Here is an 18,801-nt window from a genome sequence, read left to right as displayed (position 1 = left end):
AATATATCTAAATGTGGGTGAATATGTATTTAAGCTCACTAATCAAATATGGACACAGAACATCCTGTTCAAGATTAAAAATGATCATATGGCCAACAGCTCAAACTTATATGGATCCTATTTTACTAAAGTAATAGTCTGACAAATCACACTTTGGACTATTTTCAGAGTACTAATAAACTAGGACTATATATACTTCTCCTACTCTTTTCCCCAATAAAGGATCGTTTTTGGAAAAAGTCAAGTAGTTAGAAAAAAGAGTACATCCCTAAACTAGCCAGTTTTCAATGGAACAGTTTGATATATCTAAGTTTAGACTTGACTGCTCTGCTCAGACAGGAAATAAGATTTCATGATCTCTGTCACTATTGGTAAGATATGGCATAGAACTTCAGCTACTAGTTGTCTAGCTATTTTCCTTCCAGCTTCATCTGTTACAAGATCTCCGTATACCATGCTGAAGCTGGAGAACAGAATTAAGAGTCACTGTGACAGTCTACTTTGATCATCCTGTTCCTATTACGCCTCTGGCGTTTAGCGCAGCAACAAACCGCCTCCACTCCTGTTTCTGGCAAGTCTTTCAATGGCTCCCCAGCTGTGCCATGCATTTTTCAGCTTGGCTTCCACAGTTCTTCACCATGTTATTTTTGGGCAGCCTCATTTTTGCTTGTCTTCAAGAGTCCATCTTATTGCTGCTCTGGTGATGGAACCAGTTTCCGTCCAAAGCATATAACCGATCCGTCTCCAACGCCCCCTGACAATGATAGTGCTCAGATCCTCTTGCCTGCACTGAGTCAGTGGAAGACATAATTATAATGACCTAGCTCTAGAAGAACTAGACCTTTGACAATGTTTGGTTGGTAACACAGTATTCTTCCCTACATTAATTTGAAACAGCAGTGATTCCTTCAGCCGCTGAAGGCAGATACTGTCTCAAAAGGTCCATTTTTCCACTCAGAGGTCTGACCCAACCTCAGATTGAAGGACAGTTTTTACTGCAAGGGAATAATCCTCATCCCTTTCATGGGTGCCAGGTTTTGGTGGTGCCCCAAATGCGTCCCAAGCAGTGCCATCCTGTCCATAGGTTGGACCAGGCCCCACACTGTGGGGGGGCCCCATGCTTCAGGGAGATACAGGGTTTAGGGGGGCCTGGGAAGTTAACAGGGAGCTTGGCACCAGCAGTGAGTAACCTGCCCCCAGCCCGCGGTGCTCTGCTGGTTCCTGGCATGCCCTGGACTGGCACCTCACGAAGCAGGGGGCCCCCAAAAGTGCAGAGTCCAGGGAGGTTGCCCTAGTCCAACCTAGGGACAGGACAGCTCTGAAAATTTAAGCCCAAACATTGGTGGAGCTGGGCCCACAGTCTTGACTATCGATGGACCACTGGCGTCCTGGGCCCATGTAAGTTGGTGCCTATGATCCCTTCTGCATCTCATCCCCCCCTGAAAATAAAAGTAAAAATTGCCAGCTCTGTGAAGGTAGCCAGAAACTACTTGGAGAAAGTACCAAGGTACAGTAGTAGCCATGATATTGTGAGAAGTCTTCCTCAATAGCATTTTAATCACTCAGGCCTGCCTTCATAAATGAAGAAAACTGAATGTCCCTCATTTACTATCAGAGCAATGACAAATGTTTGTAAAAAAACAAAACCACTCACCCCTGGTTTAGGTTGGTCAGACTCTCAAACCTTTAGGCCAGTTTTTGAGCATTTGTTCAATTTTCAACAAATCTAGGTGTGTTTATGGTTTTGGGTGGAAACCAAGCAAACAGAGACAAGAAATCAGGTAAACAAGCTGATTCTTGCTTTGATGTTTGAGGTGTAGTTGAAATGGAAACACAAAGGAACCTCAACAACAGAAACATTTAAGCAAAGTAAAGAAAGTTTTGCAGATCATAACTTGTTATTATCCAGGCTTTCCAGAGAAGTCACTAAACTCTCATACAAATACACAAGGTTAAAAAAAGACAAAAGATGAAAATCTGATTCCCCTCTACAGCGCTACTGGTGTCCTCATTTAACTGCTGAGGTTTAGCTACTCAACCGCATGCCTCCTGGAAGAATAAACATTCATTGTCTGGGCTCCCTAAGGCAACCCCTCCTCCCGCTGGACTGAAATTAGAACAAAGTCAGGCAAAAGGTCACGGATGGAAAGAGCGCAATTACGTGCCCTTTTCACCGCAGCTAACTGTCCAATTTCCTCAACAGACCTCAGTGCAGGACGGCTCCCACCACTGAAGGGGCTGCTGCACTGCAGTTCTGCCCGCCTCCCCCAATGCCCCTTATGTAATCAGGTCTGTGGTCTTCTTGCATGTGAGCGTCGGTGCGTTCGAGATCCACTTCTGTGCCCCAGAGGGGAAGGGGCGGACTTCGCTCGGGGAGCACTTCTGCCCTAACTCTCTGCACACGGAGTTCTAACGCGCCCCAGCACGTGGAAGGAGAGGGTCCCCGCTACCCAAGCGGTTGCTACGGAAAGAAAGCAAGCGAGGGACCAAGGCAGCTTTTCCTCTCCAAGAGAGCCCCCGCCACAGCGCCGTCTCCTGAGCGCTCGCTGCACCGAGCCGCCCGGGGGAGAAAGGCGAAGTCATGGAACCAGGGGGCAAGCGGCCCGTGGAATGAAAGGACAGACACCCCGGGAACCCCGCTCGCAGCCTCCTTGCCCCGCCTCCCTCTTATAACTTCATCCTCGCCCATCCCCCTCTCCGACTTCCTCTCCCTCGCAACCCCTCCTCCTTCCCCCCACCTCCCCATCTCTTCCCGCTGCACCTCTCCCTCCCCACCCGTTCTCAGCCCCTCCTCCTCCCCACCCATCTCCCCCTGGCTGCAGCTCCGCGCCCTCCTTGCTGCGCTCCCACGTGCTGGGAGCTCCGCTCTGCTCCTCGCTGACTGACAGGCAGGCGGCCGCCCTGCTTCAAAACCCTCCAGCATCCTTCAGCTCGCTCCTCCGCAGAGCAGCTCTCCGGCCCGCGGCTGCAGCGTCCGGGGCCCCTTCGCCTTCCTGGCCTCGCCGCCTCTCCAGGATCCGTCTGTCAAACCGCCTGCTCTTCGGCCGGGATTGCTCTGCGCTCGGTGCAGCCTGGCTTTGCCCTAGTGACTCCTGGGGGTGCCGGGAGCTTCGCGAGGCCGGGCTGAAGCTCATCTCGGTCCCCGCTCTTTTGTAAATACGAAGCGCGCTGCGGAGCGATGCAGCGTGGAGCCCGCGGCGCCTCGGCGCGTGCTCTCCCCGCAGCTTGCTGAAGGCGCTTTGGAAGAGGCGGCTGCAGCACCGTCCCTCCCGAGCAGGGAAAGAAGGAGCAGCGGCCCCCCAGCTGGCGAGCGTTGCGGCCTGAAGACGCCCGCCGAGTGGAAGTTTAATTATTTTGCACCCGGCCTCCCTCCTCTTCGGGTTTTGCAGCTATCTAGTCGCAGGATGGGGAGACGGCGCGGGCTTTGCCCACAGGTTTATTGCTTGTGGCTAGGCTGTGTCGCGCTGTGGGCGCAGGGAGCAGCCGGGCAGGTCCGGCCCGTGGGGGGATCAGACGCCATCTACCCAACCTCGGAGAATCGGGAGGATGGAGCAGGGGCCGCCACCAGCCGGGTCCGCAGGAGAGGCCAGCAGGATGTGCTCAGGGGGTAGGAAGCACTTCACCGCAAACGCACTTCCATGCAGCTCATAGCTCCTGCACACAATCCAGCATAGCCACCCCCGAGCAGCCCCTTCCCGCTCATCTCTCTGCAACACAGCACCACAAGCACTTCCATGCAGTCCACAAGCAGCTCCATGTAACCCCCACAACTACACCGATACACCCCCGCAATCCTTCCAGGCAGTCCACAGCCCCAGGCAAGCCCTATTCCCCAGCACCTCAGTGGAATCCATTACCAATCCGTGGAATCCCCACACCGCTACCTTCGCACAATTCACAGCAGTCTCCATGGAACCTCTCCCCACTTCAAAACCGCAACCGGTGGCTCTTGTTTTGTCTTCTTCACACATGACATTTCCTTTCAGACTCATAACTACAGTTCAGTGTTGTTTTAATTCAAGATTTTGGCCACGATTTTAAAAAATAGCCTCTTAGATACAGTGATTATGTTTGAAAATAGTTATTTACATGTAAAGGTAAATGTGAAAAAGTGGGTGCTATTAACAAGTCACACATACTTTTTCAATTTTGTGATCTTTGGTATTACAGCCTTTAAAAAAACTTTTGAGTTAGGCTCTGTTTTGCATGTTAAACGATGTGCTTGCAAAAGAGGATGGTTTTGTTTGTTTTGAGGAGGAATTTTGGTTTAAGGTAGTGGTGGAAGGTGATTTTTCTTTGATTTTTTTTTTTATTTGGGGGGGAGGGGAGTTGTTTGCTTTTGTTTGGCAGTTCATACAGTTTTTGTTTTGTTGTATGTGGGTTGTAGATTCTTTCCTTACTCCATGTGTAAAAAGCTGGATGTGCCTTTCCAATGACTGACATTTTTGTGTGCACATTTATTTGTATGTATGTGACAGGCCAAACGTGTGTGGCTCTAGATTCCACTCCTACTGTTGCCCTGGATGGAAAACGCTCCCTGGAGGAAATCAGTGTATTGTTCGTAAGTGTCTGGCTGCTTTTGGTTTTTACATTCTCATAGGAAATAATTTTCTCTGAATTTTTCTGCTGCATCCGGTATAAGATAGTGGAATATATCTTGTAATTCATTTTGGCAAGTTCAGACTCCTAGGTTACACTTCAAAAACGAAATGATAGATTTAGTGGCTCACAGTTCCTATAAGGGAAACCTTAGGAATGCCCCAAATAAAATACAGTGATTTGCCAAGAGACATGGATCAATTTAGTTGAAAAAAAAAATCGTAAATTGAGTGATCAATGCTGAAAAAAGAAAAATGTCAAGCAAATGGGATCTGAAGTTTTCTGAAACTTCTGTGGTAAATTTGAATTGCAATATAATGATATGATAGGAAACATTTTAATATCCAGGTGTGTTTACTTATTTTCCTGCTTGTCATTTTTAGTTGTGTTTTAATAGCTATAAAGCATGGAGGCTCAATGATTATTGCTCTGGTCATGCTAAATTTTGTGCTGACAGATCTGGCTATTGTTGAAATGCTTTGGCAAAAAAAGGAGTCTGCTGAGCAGTCTACTTAAGAGAAATTGTGTACCTAAAAAGGAAATATAAAATTTAAGGGTTTTTGTCTGTTTAAATTACTGTCCATTTTAGAAGTGTGCTTTTTGCTCTTTGAACTTCAGCTTTAATGAAAACGGCACCTACTCATCCTACCCTTTGACTAACTTGGGTTACTTTCTTAACTAATAAATACATAAAATTTTGCAGTTCGAGAACACATTGCTCTCCAGTTCTGCTGTGATGTGCTTTGTAATGCCTCCTCTAACAAATCAGACATTCAGTGGGGGATGGGAGGAAAATCTATTGGCTTATAGAAGTTAGAGATGGAAAGACCTGCCATGTCATTGAGGCCATTCCCTTGGCAGCACATGACTACTGGCCTTCTCACTTTGGTTTATTTTACATAGTTAAGTCAGTCTTGTTAACATTATCTCCAATTATGCCAGATATTCTTGATCTTAGGTTTACCTTAATGTTTTACAGGCAAAGGATAATTACAAATTCAGAACACAGAAGACAGCAATACCAAACTAGCTGTTGAATAATAGGAGCACCTGAGTGTGTTTAATTCTGTTTTTGTGGTTAATAGTTGATTCTGAAAGTTACTTTAATGTAAATTTTTATGGACAGCATATAAGGACAAATTTTAAATTCTCATTGTAATCTCTAAAAATCTGCCCAGTAGTACATACTAAGGACCTGATCCTAGAATCTATTCACAAGCTGAATTTGACTTGTGTGACTTATTTACTCAGAGGACCCTATCCTACTCCCACTGAACTCAGGATAAAAGTCCTGTTGACCTCAGTGGTGCAGCAATTGGGCCAAAATGACTACGAGATTGAGTAAATGTCTTGCACATGATGCTGTTTTTAATAGATGTTTTTGGTTATGAAATAGTTTAGGAACACATTTCTACATTCATACTCCACTTTTGTTGTGACCAGAGACTGCTTTAGAACACTTCGTAGTTACAGCCTTTTCTGTTCAAACTAAATGGCTACTCCACTAGCCGTACCCCAATGGAGATTCACCTTGTGCCAGCAAGGAGTTCTTTTGCTCATATAGCTTATACCAGTTCCCCAAATGAAATAAGCATTGTGGTTGTTTTTGGTTTTTGTTTTGTTTTGTTGTTTGCCAGTATAAATACACCTGCATTGGGGCTTTTTGCCGGTTTTAAAAAATGTAAAGAATCATGCCCTAACCAACCAACATTATTACACTGGGAAAAGTTTCTAGTGTAGACTTGGTCTTACTCAGGAAATTGAGCTGGCCCATTTTTCTGTGGGTTAATAAATGACTTAAAAAATCAACTCTGGGTCTCTGGTGTTGGCCATGTATTACATTCAGATGCCTGACTCTCTTGCTTTTCAGTTAGACAATTAAAAAGGATTCTTTTTGTTTTTTGCATTAATCAAGGCAGTGCTACTAATTTTAACAAAACAGTGAATTCAAGTGAATTCTCTCTTCCTCTCCACTCCAATGGGAATTTCTTCAATGATTTTTTTTTCCAAATCTGCCCTGTTAGATAGTGATATTTGTTCAGCTTCTCTACCCACAACTCCTATAAAAGAGTTGGTATCTATATATTCTGATTTTTGAATATCAGACTCAAAATGTCCTCTTTCTGAGTCTACTGGAATGATAAAGATGAATAAGTTTTCTGTGAAGAAAATCTGTTCAAGGTTTTTGTTGTGGTAACTGTCTGAGGACAGTAAAGAGGAAGAAGCATGTGTTTATGGCTCAAATGGCACCTGAAGACTCCTTTGCCAACAACGTTTTCGTTCTGCTTTATTTTTAATTTGGTTTTGCTGTTATATTGGTTTGATGTCAGGTTAAGAGCTGAACTCTCTCTGCTTAGATATCTTGGAAAAGAGTCTCTTGAGGTGGAACTATTTAACTTACCCATCCCAATTCTTGGGAAACCATGCGAAACCTATTTACTGATAATGTGTAAGGTGGAATTTAGCCTGGGGGTTATATGAATGAGGATTAGTTGAATTTTTGGTAGGCTAGATTAACAATTTGTCATGTATTCCTTGAAAAGAGTTAATTTCAGCACTTATTAACTGAGACATCACACTGCATTGCAACTTCTGTCTAAAAGTGTTCATCAGTTTAGAAACTATAATCCGGTTATTTGGTTGGAAGGTCTCTGAGTACTTCTATCATTTTGTAATGAATGTATCCAATTATAGAGATACTGTATATAACATTTTTCTGAATCAAATTCATTGACGTTTAGATCAGCAGAAGGTAAGGTTGTGCAAGGACAACATATTCATAGATGGAAGTGAGAGATTTTTGATGTCCCTCTGTGGTGCACCAGCTAACCAACTGAAGAGAGGTGTCCAGGGTCTGCAAATGTGAGCTAGGGATTATGTGACTTTAATAGAGAATTTCAAGGACCACATGTGTAAAATTGTGCCTAGTTTGGCATTGATAAGGAGCTTCTATTTTCAGGGGAAAGGTGTTAAGAAAGTTGATAAGTCTCCTAGAGAGAACATTTTTACTCGGCTAATGGAGCAAGAAAATAATATACTTTATTTTTGTTTTGATAAAGTTAGATTTCTTCTCATTTCATTAACATTTTTTCTTAAGTCAGAACCCAGGATACAAAATTCTGGGACAGATGCAGTTCCTGTCTGGGCTTTCTCAGGTACGGGCTTGGAAAGCAATGTTGCACGCTAAAAATTTCCATTGCATTCTTCCATCAGGAAGAACAGGGTTTCTGTCTCTTTCCCACTCCCACAAAACTAGTGGAGGTGTTAGGCCTTCAGAGCGTGTGAGTCTCCCAAGAACCATGGGGGCTGAGGTCATCTACATGTGAACTCTGCATGTGTACTGTCTCCTACAATAACTTGTTCTTCAGTGGTGTTTGTGTGGGGTGCTGGCTCCACTAATGTTCTAGGGCTCATATTCCATCCCTTGTACAACCCTCCCACAACACTTATATGGCCTTAATCAGGACAAAGTTCAGGATTTGGCCCTTAGCATTTTCATGCTTCTATAGTTGTTCTGTGAGTGGAACATCCATTAGAGTCAGTGGGGAAATATGCGTGCATGAAGATAGCAATAGATGGTTAATATTAGCACAGCCCATTGCATAACATGTACATACTGCCCAGAGAATTTCAGAAAATTACCATCTTAATGACAATATGGAAGTGTTTGTGTGTTTGCTTGATTCATTAATTCTTTATAGGAAGGTGATATTATCCCGTTAAATAAACATCTGATATTAACCTAAATATGAACCACTGTCCTTCCTCAAAAGGTCAGCTAGAGTTTTAAAATCTGTCTTTAATCAGGAAAGGATAAGTAATTCTCCACAAGGAGGTCTGAAATTATTTTAAAATTAACATTTTTTAAAAATACATGACCCAAACAAAACCCATGCAATAACCTGAATTTGTAATATGTAGTGCTTTTGTTTTGAGAGGGCATCATGTGCAGTCACATCTCAGTTTCCTACTTGGACTGTCTTTAGGTCATTCTGTCTAAAACTTAATAGTTTTTACTCTATTCTATTGCCTGTTTTGGAGGCTGTTGTTTCTATTTAGGAAAAAAGTGGTTTGTTTTTTTATTTTGTTTTGTTTTTCCATTTTAAGACTACTATTTGGAGTGTTATATTTTGATCCTTTCCATCTTCAGAGTGTTGCTTTGAATTTGATCACAGAAACGATTTACCAAAAATCAACTCTTTCTACTATTTTTGAGTTTTATTTTGGCATATATCTAACATTGTTTAACTGCATCTCTGAATTAAGCAATTTTCTGGCTTGGTTCAAGGCATGCATGTTTTCTGACTTACTTTTCTTTCGAACAATAGGTTATGAGTTTGGTTCATTAACCTGCATTTCTTTTATAACTTAATTCTGAAAACATTGCTATTCATTGTCTTCTTAAATGCTTTTTTCCTCAGCAATTTGTAGAAATAGTTGTGGTGATGGATTTTGTTCCCGTCCTAATATGTGCACTTGCTCCAGTGGACAAATATCACCTACCTGTGGATCAAAATCTAGTAAGGACTTAAAATATTTGCATTGCTTTTAGAGAGCTCTCTTAAACTGATCTACAATAAGCATCCATTTTTTCAAAAATACTTTTTAATGTATAGAACAAATGCCTTAAAAATAGTCATCATATATACAAATATGTAATTTAGACTTACTGCTTTAGTTTCATCAATAAGCCTTACTAGCTGAGTGATATGACAAACACACATAGATACCTTGAATACATACACATCTTGTAATACAATTTTCTAATTCTGAATTTTTGCATGAAAAGTGAGTTTCAAAATCCTTCTAGATATGTAGGTTTTGCAAGTTGTGCCATATATTATTGGGGAAGTTATTTTCCATAGATTTTTATTTTAAATGTCTTGATAATTTGTCACACAAATGTAGGCATATGTACATGTTCTTTAAATGGCTATCTCCATTCAAATGTGTATTATGTGTATATGTGCTTTTGAATGACTTTGCTGTTAGCCACTGTTGGAAGCCCATTATAATATTAACATTAATTTGTGTGTGTATGTGTGTTCTATTGTAGTACAACAGTGCACTATCAGATGCATGAATGGTGGTACTTGTGCAGACGACCAATGCCAGTGCCAGAAGGGCTACATTGGAACTTACTGTGGACAACGTAAGTAACTTCTGTTTCATGCTTAAATTTGACAAGCAGGGATCAATCCTACAATCCTTTCTCATTTGAGTAGCTTGGCATGTATAGGAGAGCAAAAGAATCCAGTTCTATACATAAGGTTACATATGCAGAGACATTGTGCCATATCTGAGGATGTAATACAGAAGTCCCCTGCTACATGGACCAGATGGGGCTGCAACTATGCTACTATCCTGAGTCCTTTGCACCCCCCACAGAAAGATGTAAAAAATTACATTAATTTGGAAAACAATAAAATTGATTTATGAGGAAAGATTAGAAAAACTGAATGTCTTGTGTGGCCAACTGATTACTAATTAGTATAGAATCTGATAAACAGATTACAAGCATTTAAGAGGTGAGACTGTCAATAAAAGAGGAGAATTGTATGAGGTAGTCGGTAGGTAAGCAAGTAGGAGTAAGCGAATGAAGTAAAAAAGAAAACTTATATTGAATAGCAAGAAAAAAAACTATGATGGAGACATAAGTGGAAGATCATCTTAAAGAAATAATGACAGCCCCTGTAACCTGGGCAAGGCACTGGGGAACATTCCATGGGGCAACCTTGGATGAGTCATGATATATTAGATGAATTTTCACATTTTTTTATGATGATTTTGGAGTACTTTTCCCATGAGAATTAGATAGTTCTAAGGGATCCTCAGTAGCAAAAGTGCTTTTTTTATTGCTTTAAAGCCTAGGGCTTAAACCCTGGAGAGTCTTACTCAGGCCAGTCAATGGGAGTTGGATTGGATCCTTAAGCACTGATCTGCAAAGAGCTGCGCATGCGCAGATCCCTGGGATTGCACAGAGCACACTAGAGGATCAGGGCTTTAGTTAGGGCTTCAGGATTTGGCCTCTAGACATGGGACTGAAAGTCATGTTTAAATTATAACATAAATGTATTTAAATTAAAACTTCATTGTGTTTTGACATTTTTTAAAAAAAAAACCTTCTTGTTCCACAAAATATTGTAATTCATCCACTGCGTGCTAGAAAAGCAGCACAGAAGTTGCTTCATTTAATACATGGGACCAACATCTTGAGTGAAAAGTAATTCTGTTTTATAGGCCTTGATAAGAAATAAGAGCTTTATCGCGCTTCTAGATAATACTACATTTTTATGTCTTTCCCTTTGTGATATAGTGGTCAGTCGAAGTGGACTATATGTGCATTTTTTCCAATGTAAAAGATTTAACAAAAAGTTGTTTTGGCACAGGATAGTCAAGTGCTTTATAACCTGTCCCTAAGCTCTGGGGACCTGAGTTGGAAGACTGCCTAGAAACTTTAAGACCAAAATCTCTCTTTGCTGTTCTAAAGACAGTGGAACTGTCCTGTAGTTGTAATCTGTTCTTTCAGAGCACCTGATATTTCTGCTCAGAGCTGTGTAGCCTTGTGTGTAGCTTTGGAAATAGTGAGCCCTGAATTAGGCAGAATTGATTTGACACTAAAATTAACAATCTTTTCAGTATGATAGGTGAACTCTCTCTTTCACGGTCATATTCTATTTATAAATGCATACTTTCCTAGAGGCCCAGTGAAAATTCTTGCAGGCTTAAAAAGGAAAGGTTGCTCTGAGAGAATTGCAGTATACGAGCAACATCACTTATTTTGCTAGGAAGTTCATATTTTATTGTTTCAAGAATATATATGACGTTGATTGGAGTCTAATGGATTTTAGGACATTCATTGTTTGATTCACCCAAATTTGTACATGGTTTGTGTGTATAAATTGTAACCCACCAGTAGATTTATCACTGGAGAAGGCACATGATATTTCTAGTGATCTGCATCAAAGTAGATAGCTTTAATTTTTGACCAGGACACCTTAGGTGACTCATTAGTGGCAGCTACCTGGAGATATGATGACTCAATGGATCTCCCAGGTGTCCTAGCCATGCTCACTTCTGGTCAGCACTGCCTACTTTTGGGGTTGCACTGTCTGTCTGCATACTCGCTGATAAAGTTGGAGTTTCTGATACCTTTGCCATTATAAGTACCCCATCCTAGCAAGCTTACTCATGTTGAGACCCCACAGGTTGGGGATAACTGACATATCCCAGGATGGAATATAATTATTATAGTGTTAAGTTTTTGGGAAACTAGTTTAGTTTTTTCAGAAAAATCGTAATTTTTTTAATATATAAAGACTGCATGAATATATAGAGGTTATGTAACTAGTTAGAAAGGGAATCCTTCCCAATTAAACTTTATTTTGGTGTCTAACAAATGATTCCATGGTGCAGTAAAACTGCTTTGGTTGATCCAGCCACTTGAGGCATCTACTTGTACTCCACCTCTTTGCCACCCCTCAGTTGCCTGTACAGGAGTGTGGCTGGGGAAACAGGGGGATGGCTCAGGAAGACACTTGTGCTCTAGCAATCCCCGACTGCCAGAAAGGTTCCTAGGCATCATTGACAGCCAGGGGAATTTACAACAACCTTCAGGCTGCTTTAAGTCTTGCCTGAGGATAAGCTTTCGTTTATCAGTCTCAGAAGCAGGAAAACCCAAAGTCGACTTTAAGCCACCTTTGCCCACACACCTTCGATGCTCTTCCCATGCAGCCCAGGAGTTGAGCTCAAGACAGAGTTCCAAGCATTAAAATATGGTTCTACTCTAAAACCAAAATATGTAAAAGTGACATCTTTTCATCGAACAACTTGTGTGTATTCAAGTTGTGTCTGCTAATTTTATGGCAGAAATAAGTTCTTACTCCTATTTGTGCCCGTTAGTGCTGCACAGCCAGAGCCATTATTCAGCAAAGCACTTAAGCCTGTGCTTAATTTTAAGCAGCTACTTAATTCTATCCCCATTCAGCAGAGCTTTCTAGCACGTGCTTAAAATTAAGCACATTTAAACAGGTGCAAATGAGGGTGGAATTTGGCCTGCAAAATCTTTTATTACTAGGGACGATCTGTAAGAAGAAAAGAACCCAACTTGGGTTTTCAGGTCCAGATTGAGTTTGTAGGGCAGTTTGAAAAATATTTTTACTTGTAAATTGAGTACTGTAAATTGGAAGAACTTTAACATTAGAGCTCATCAGAAAACAATAAAAAAATCAAAAATAATTTTGTTTTCATTGAAATTTGATTTTTGTCAAAAATTTCCTACCATCTCTAATAAACATGGATCCTCATTTTTTACAATGGCACTTTTCAGATTTCATCAATGTTTTAAGGAATTTTACTTTAAAAAAAAAAAAAAAACTTGGGGAAATTAATCCTAATGATAAGTTCTTAATGGGTAAAACCAACTTGATCTTTGTATAGCCAATAGTTCTTGAGTTATGAATGAACAAAACATCTCCCTTAGGTTGGTAGTAAGTATGAAAAGTTTCAGTCTGAAAAGTTTTTGAGCAGATTTGACTGAAAACTGTCTTTTAGCCTTGACTACCTGCTACTCTGTACTAATGCCAATGGGGTATATTTATTTAATTTATTTTAAATAGATTACAAAGGTATACTATTAATATTACATCAGAATTTCAACTTTTTTCAAACACAGCTGTCTGTGAAAATGGTTGCCAGAATGGAGGACGTTGTATTGGACCCAACCGCTGTGCATGCGTATATGGATTTACTGGCCCTCAGTGCGAAAGAGGTAAGAAAAACAGTGAGAGAAAGGAATAAACAAATCTGCAAGCAAGTTTCTAATAAGCCTTTTGTTGTTCAAAATATTTTTCTTTCCTTTGTGACTATAGCATATCTGATAAGCAAGCAGAAAATTACAGTGTTTTCATTGTGAATGAGGAAAAGCTGAGTTCTTATAGATATCTCATTATCTTTTATGTAAAGTCACTAGACAGTTGGCCAAACCCTGCTGTCAGCTACGCTGAGTGCACTAGGGCAGATCTGTTTGATTGCACTGGAACCATGTACACCTCTACCCTGATATAAAGCGACCAGATATAACATGAATTGGGATACAACGCAGTAAAGCTGCACTCCAGCAGGTCAAAGCAAGTTCACCTATAATGCAGTAAGATTTTTTTGGCTCCGAAGGGCAGTGTTATATCGGGGAGGAGGTGTAATTGTAACTAAGCAGAATTTGGCCCAGCTTTCCATACAAGAATTGTTTAAGGGAAATGTATAGCGCTATTTATGTTGATGTGAGAGTGCCTTAAAGAAATATTTAAAAAAAGAAAAAATGGATAAATTATAATAATTGTCTAAGGCCATGATTCTAGAAAGCATGTATGTCCAGGAAAGCACATCTTTAAGTGCTTTCCTAAATTAGGACCTAACTTAGTAATTTTATCATTTTTACTATTATTACCGAAGAAGCCATCAGCTTATTTATTACAAGGATAGAAATGTCAGTCCTAGCCATGTCTTTCACAACAATGCTGAAAGTATTTAGTACTAAACATAAGCAAAATTGTTTTTAGTTGAATTTGAATGATAATAGTCATATTAACCTTGAAAGACAATATTTCCATATATAAAATATTTGAGTAATGCTAATCAGTCGATCAATAAACAGGTTTACAATATATTTTCCTCTCAAAATGTGTTATACTTTAGTTTCTGTTGCAGATAACAGCTAGGAGTATTCTCTTTATTTTCAAATGAACAGTAATATATCTGACATTGTTCGTTACCACTGCCAAATACTTCTGACATGTCAGGCAAACAAAAAGAACACTAATATTAAACTGAGCCAAAATTGAAATATCTCGCAACATACTGTCTAATTTAAAATATTCTTGAAGACTGCTTTTCAAAATAATCACTAGAATTGTATGTCCTTTAACATTAACCTGTCAGCATTAATCAAAGCAATTGCTGGTTTGCTTGGCAAAAATAATGTTCTTTGTCTTTCTCTGGCCCAGTTTATTTTCAGTGTGTTTGCAAATAACTTTTCTCATCAAAAAGCATAATGAAGAAGAGAGCAACAGAGATGTGAAAAGCCAATGACTAGAATGCATTATCATTAAAATACTCAATAACATTGCCCTTTATAAAGTATTGATATTTTGCCTCAAGAATATTGGGTCATCCTATGTTATTTTAAACTCCTAAATTTAGGAGTTTTCTCTCATGCAGAGACAAATGCTTAGTTCCGTTTGCGCTAGGGAGACATACATGCACTGATAGGGAAAATAGACTTCTTAAATTTGAGGTCCATACTGGGTTAAAATCAGACCTGGTATGAGGAGGAACAACTTCCAGGGAATTATAGACAGTGTTCAAATGTGATTAGAAAACCTACTATTTTACCACTTAGATATATCTTGCACTTATTTGGCATACACTGCATGTGTAACTTATATACTCAATGGGTAGAAGTGTAGCAGGAAAAGAAATTGACACAGGAGTAATATAAAGCAAGCCCTGATTCCTGCCATGAATACACATTGAAAATCAAATTACTAGAGGTTAACAATACTTTGCCACAAACAGCAGAGTGTCATAAGTGATGAATTTGGCTCTTTGTGTCAAATTGCCCGTTGCTGTCAATCTGAATATCGGGTTTTAAGAGTTACCACTGTTAGATTAGTGTTTGGTATTATAATATATTGCTTATCCAGTAAATCCCATGGGGACTGTGAACTCCAGACCTAATTCTGGTATATTTTGTTGTAGACTAATTAACATGGAAAGTAATATGAAGCATCAGTCTGTTGGGAATTATATTGATATTTATACAAATACGTGGAAATCTTCTGCATTGGATAAAATGTGTGCACTTCATTTATATTAGATTTTCAAAGGCGCCTAAGGGAGCTGAGCACCTAACTCCCTGAGGCTGTTTTTAAAATCTCAGCTTTATTCAGAGTGGAGAAAACTCTTATACAAATCTAATGGTTCAGGTTATACCTAAGGGACATGAAACTGTTATCTGAATAATAAAACATTGGTTTCATTGCATTTGGGAGGGTGTTTGTGTGTGAATATTGTTGTTTGTTTGGTTTCTCTTGAACGTAATAAGCTTGATTCTGATCTCACTTATGCTGGTTTCAGTAGAACGCCAATGCCTTCAAAGGAATTGCTCCTGATTCTCACCAGTGTGAGATCAGACTAAGACCTTCTGAGGGCCAGATTTTGCTATCCTTACTCTGAAAATAGTCCCGTTGACTTCAGTGGGACCCTTGATGGAGTAAATGGGCCAAAATCTGGCTGTGAGAATGGTTTTGGATTTTTTTAATAGGTTGTTCTGTGAAAGGAAGATGCTCCAGCTTGTGTATTTACTGTTTTGTTGAGTTTTAGATGTCAGTCCCAGAATCTGCTTTCTGACAATGCATTAGGTATTTTAGATTCAGATTTTCAAAGCCACTTGAGGTATTTGGATGGACAGAATTTAGGTAACCAAATCTTTTAGGTGGCTTTCAAAGCCTTAGCCCGAGTGTACAGGAACAGAGAGTGGTATGCCAGATAGGGATGACACCATCACCTGAGGTTTAGTCTGCAGTATATAACTGACCAGCAAGAGAATTAGCTTAATTAAAAATGTCAACCGTAGTAATTCTGTCCAAATTCTGCTTTCTGTAACACTGATAAAAGTACAAAGCAACTCCATTTAAATCAATGGAAGGAACTGTGAGCAGAATTTTGCTATATTTTTATATATTCTGGAAGTCATGCAGACTTTTTTCCAGCCTGATGCTGAAAGCAGAACCAGTATCATATTATTATACACTTTCCTTTGTTCATTTAATGTCAACAAAGATCTGACTGTATGATCCTAATCTGACATTAATTGCTCAGTCTAAATGCATGCTTACTCGGTAATATAATATCATTACGTGAACAGGCAATATACGTTATAGGTGTGGTAGCATATTTTTGATGTGTAGTTTCAAGCAATCCTGCTAGAAGTTTCTGAAATAATTAAAGATGGAAAAAACAATTGTGGATCCGGTCTCAAGGTTTATTTTAAACAATGTATGTCTATGGATTAATATAGTTAGTAAAATTAAACTGAGAGGGGGGCACACACATTTCTTGAGGAAAGGAGAGGGGGGAGAGAGAGAGAACAGTGTTTTCAGGCACAACTTTAAAAATACTTAAAAAATATATTTAGAACTTGTAAGTCTTCTCATTATAGGTGAAATTCATCAGTCCCTGCACAGAGCCTGGGTACAGCAGACACTGGTGGGGGTGGACAGAATCCAACCCTCAACTCAGTGTGCAGGTTGCATGGCAGAAATGCAACCACCATGTGGCCAATATTCCAGCCTTGTATGGATGTTTCTGACCACAAGATCCACATGTACACAGATGCAGTGGGCACATACTCAGCTCACCCTCCATGCTCACCTTCAGGCTGATAAATCTGGCTTTGGCAATGAGCCCGCCTTTGTAGCATGCAAGAGGCATCCAGTTCTCCCTTTTGGTCTGCTCAGTCTGAGCCACCATTATTTGGGGGTATTGGAGAACTTAAGTGGTACGTGAGGACTGTCTGGAAAAGGTGAATTTCAGCCTGTATTAACATTAGATATGCTTGCTGTCTTTCAAAAAGGTTTTCCATGTGTGAAATATGAATATTGATCCATCTATTCCTGTTTTTTTTTTTTTTTTTTTTTAAAAAAAGATGAAGTCATGAGCAACAGTATTGCTCATTAAAAATAATATGCCTAACATATATTTTGGTCATTTTAAAATTATGGGAAACATTAATCTCATGTGGTTTAAAAAAAACTAGCATACACAGAACTCTGTAAAATATAATGCACGTCTGTTCTTTTCAATTTGCAATTTACATTCTTTCCTTTAGTAATAAAATAAGATTATGCTTTACAACATGATGAAAAAGGCCTGATTCTTATGTACAGTGGTGGTAGTAGGCACCTTAATAGTCCATGGTAAAATAAACAAAACAAAACTCTGTAGTTTGCTTCTGAAACAAGCTTTGTAGCAACAGTCCTTAATTTTTAAACTAAAATTTTGTAGTTAAAGTTTAGATGAACTTCCCTTATAAATCACATTAGAGTTTTAAAAGACTTTGTCTTGATTACTTTTTACGTTACTGTATTTTCAAATGCATAGTTTTTATTGTTCTGTAAATTAAGGTATTTTAAATTAGGTATTTCCCCCTAATGTATAACACATGTAGCTTTCCTTCAGATTGGCCTCCCAGACTCAGTTATATGATAAAACGTGACTGCTTGTTCAGCTATCTGGGCTCCTAGCAGACTAATTTCCGGGCTGGAGACAGGAGGCTGAGCAGTAACTAATGACTGGCATGATTACAGTATTTAACTTGAGACTAGCTGCTGGGATAACAAGAAAGCAGAACCTGTTTTGGAGCGCCTGCCTTATTTTCTTCTGATATATACAATGACCTTTTGTACTTACTATCAAAGCTGTTCTTGTGGTCAACTCCTCCTCTTTGATTTGTAGACACATTAGGTTCAGTCTGTTGGAAAGTTAAGGCACTAGATTGTCTGATGCTTAACATTGAATCAGTTATGAAAATGTTATATATTGAAATAAATATTCTGCCTCCAATAAGCCTATGTGTATGTAAAATACCCACCATTCAAAGGCCCAATCCTTATTGCATGCACACAAGTAGTCCTTACTCATGTGAATAGCCCCACTTACTTCTGTGAGACTACTTGAGAAAGGATTACTTGTATGAGTAAAGATTTGTAGGGCCAGGCCCTTCATCAAAGGAAACTTGCATCCTTGTATTTCTGCACACAGTGCTGTCTTTTAAAATTATTTATCTGGGAGGTGTACAGGCCCAGCATCTCTAGAGATGCTGGTTCCACTGTGGGGTACAGGGAGAGGGAAGGTGCGCTGGCCCCCTGCCAGAGCACTGCAGAAGGAGAATCCTCAGGCTATGGTGCTGTGATGGAGGCTCACTGTATGTGGATGTGGTGGTGATGGAAGGGATTGGGGAGTGAGAGGCAGTGGAATAGGGTAGCAGTAAATGCCTCTTGAGTCTTATGTGGCAGGTTGGACTGAAGTCCTCTATGAAAGCTCCTCCTTGTCCTACAAAAGGTACATCAAAGAGAGGGTCAGACCACACACCAGTATTCATAATGTCTTTTGATAGTAGCAACAGCATGGGAAAGAGAAGCAGTT

The 18,801-nt window shown here is 39.9% G+C and overlaps 1 protein-coding gene across 1 annotated transcript in view; it reads left to right on the top strand.

Moving 5' to 3' along the window:
• Positions 1-2,925: 2,925 nt before the first annotated feature.
• The window catches only part of FBN2 (fibrillin 2), a 256,715-nt gene continuing 240,839 nt past the window's right edge, over positions 2,926-18,801 (top strand). The window contains exons 1-5 of the mRNA XM_075067188.1: positions 2,926-3,607; positions 4,479-4,561; positions 9,021-9,119; positions 9,656-9,751; positions 13,274-13,369. Coding sequence (XP_074923289.1) covers positions 3,405-3,607; positions 4,479-4,561; positions 9,021-9,119; positions 9,656-9,751; positions 13,274-13,369 — 577 coding nt within the window. The 5' untranslated portion in view covers positions 2,926-3,404. The remainder of the gene's footprint in view (positions 3,608-4,478; positions 4,562-9,020; positions 9,120-9,655; positions 9,752-13,273; positions 13,370-18,801) is intronic.

This window comes from Chelonoidis abingdonii, chromosome 6 (genome assembly GCF_003597395.2).
Source record: "Chelonoidis abingdonii isolate Lonesome George chromosome 6, CheloAbing_2.0, whole genome shotgun sequence".
Classification (NCBI taxonomy): domain Eukaryota; kingdom Metazoa; phylum Chordata; order Testudines; family Testudinidae; genus Chelonoidis; species Chelonoidis abingdonii.
This window is presented reverse-complemented; position numbering and strand designations above follow the sequence as displayed.